At 55.9% G+C, this 829-nt stretch overlaps 1 protein-coding gene across 1 annotated transcript; it reads left to right on the plus strand.

The window, feature by feature from the left end:
* Positions 1 to 325: 325 nt before the first annotated feature.
* On the plus strand, positions 326 to 827 carry SDRG_03942 (hypothetical protein; the record flags this gene model as incomplete). Its single annotated transcript, XM_008609591.1, has 2 exons — positions 326 to 773; positions 806 to 827. Exons 1-2 carry the CDS (start codon positions 364 to 366, stop codon positions 825 to 827), a joined length of 432 nt encoding a protein of 143 aa, XP_008607813.1. The 5' UTR covers positions 326 to 363.
* Positions 828 to 829: the final 2 nt, after the last annotated feature.

An 829-nucleotide genomic window follows, 5' to 3' on the forward strand; every position in this document is an offset into this window, starting at 1 on the left:
TAATGCTCATCCTAATCCAAAAACCAGAGAGCTGTCGTCGAGGGAGAGAGAAGCCAAATGGGTTTTATAGTAAAAACCAATTTAACGCACGCACCCGTCCAGCGCAACGCCATCAATATATCAAGTATACGAGTACAGCCGACTCGAGTACGGCTCAAGAATGTCTACCACTGGCATTCGAATGTACGAACTTGCATTGCGCACGAGCGATTTCAAAGGTATTCACATCGTGCTGAATACGTTATTGTTGATAAAAACCTATTTAACGCATCGCGCATCGACCTGATAATCCGGATACGGCACAGAAAGGCCAGCGCGTGCAACCTTCTCGTCCGCCGCAAAGGCAAAGTGCAAGCGTCCAGCATGCGCCTCCTCCTCCTGCTTGTAGCTCTGGCAGTTGTCGATGCAGCGACCAGCCCCATCAAGATCAACGGCTGGTACGCCTGCAGCGCCCGGACGTTCGCGACGCGGGCGCCGGCCAACGTGGCGCCTTCAACCGGCTTCAAGACGACAGCCTTCTCGGGGGCAGAGCCCGACGTCCTCGCCACGCTGCTTCGGCCTCTTGATGCGTCATCAGTTGCAGACTTGGCGATGGCCACTACACAAGCGACCTCGAGCGTGCCTGTCGAGTGCGCCGAGTTTACTCTTCCGCTCTGCTACGAGAGCCTTTGCAATACCGCCGGCTCGATTCCCGTCTTTGTCAAGCGCATGCGCGCGACGAAGCGAACGTCGTCCACCAAGGCGCTCTGGTTTCTCCAAGGCGGCCCTGGCGCGTCCTCTGTCGCGAGTACGACTCTTTGTTTAGTCGTCCTATCTTTGTGTGGTGACT

This window comes from Saprolegnia diclina (assembly GCF_000281045.1).
Source record: "Saprolegnia diclina VS20 unplaced genomic scaffold supercont1.9, whole genome shotgun sequence".
NCBI classification, from domain to species: Eukaryota; Oomycota; class Saprolegniomycetes; order Saprolegniales; family Saprolegniaceae; genus Saprolegnia; species Saprolegnia diclina.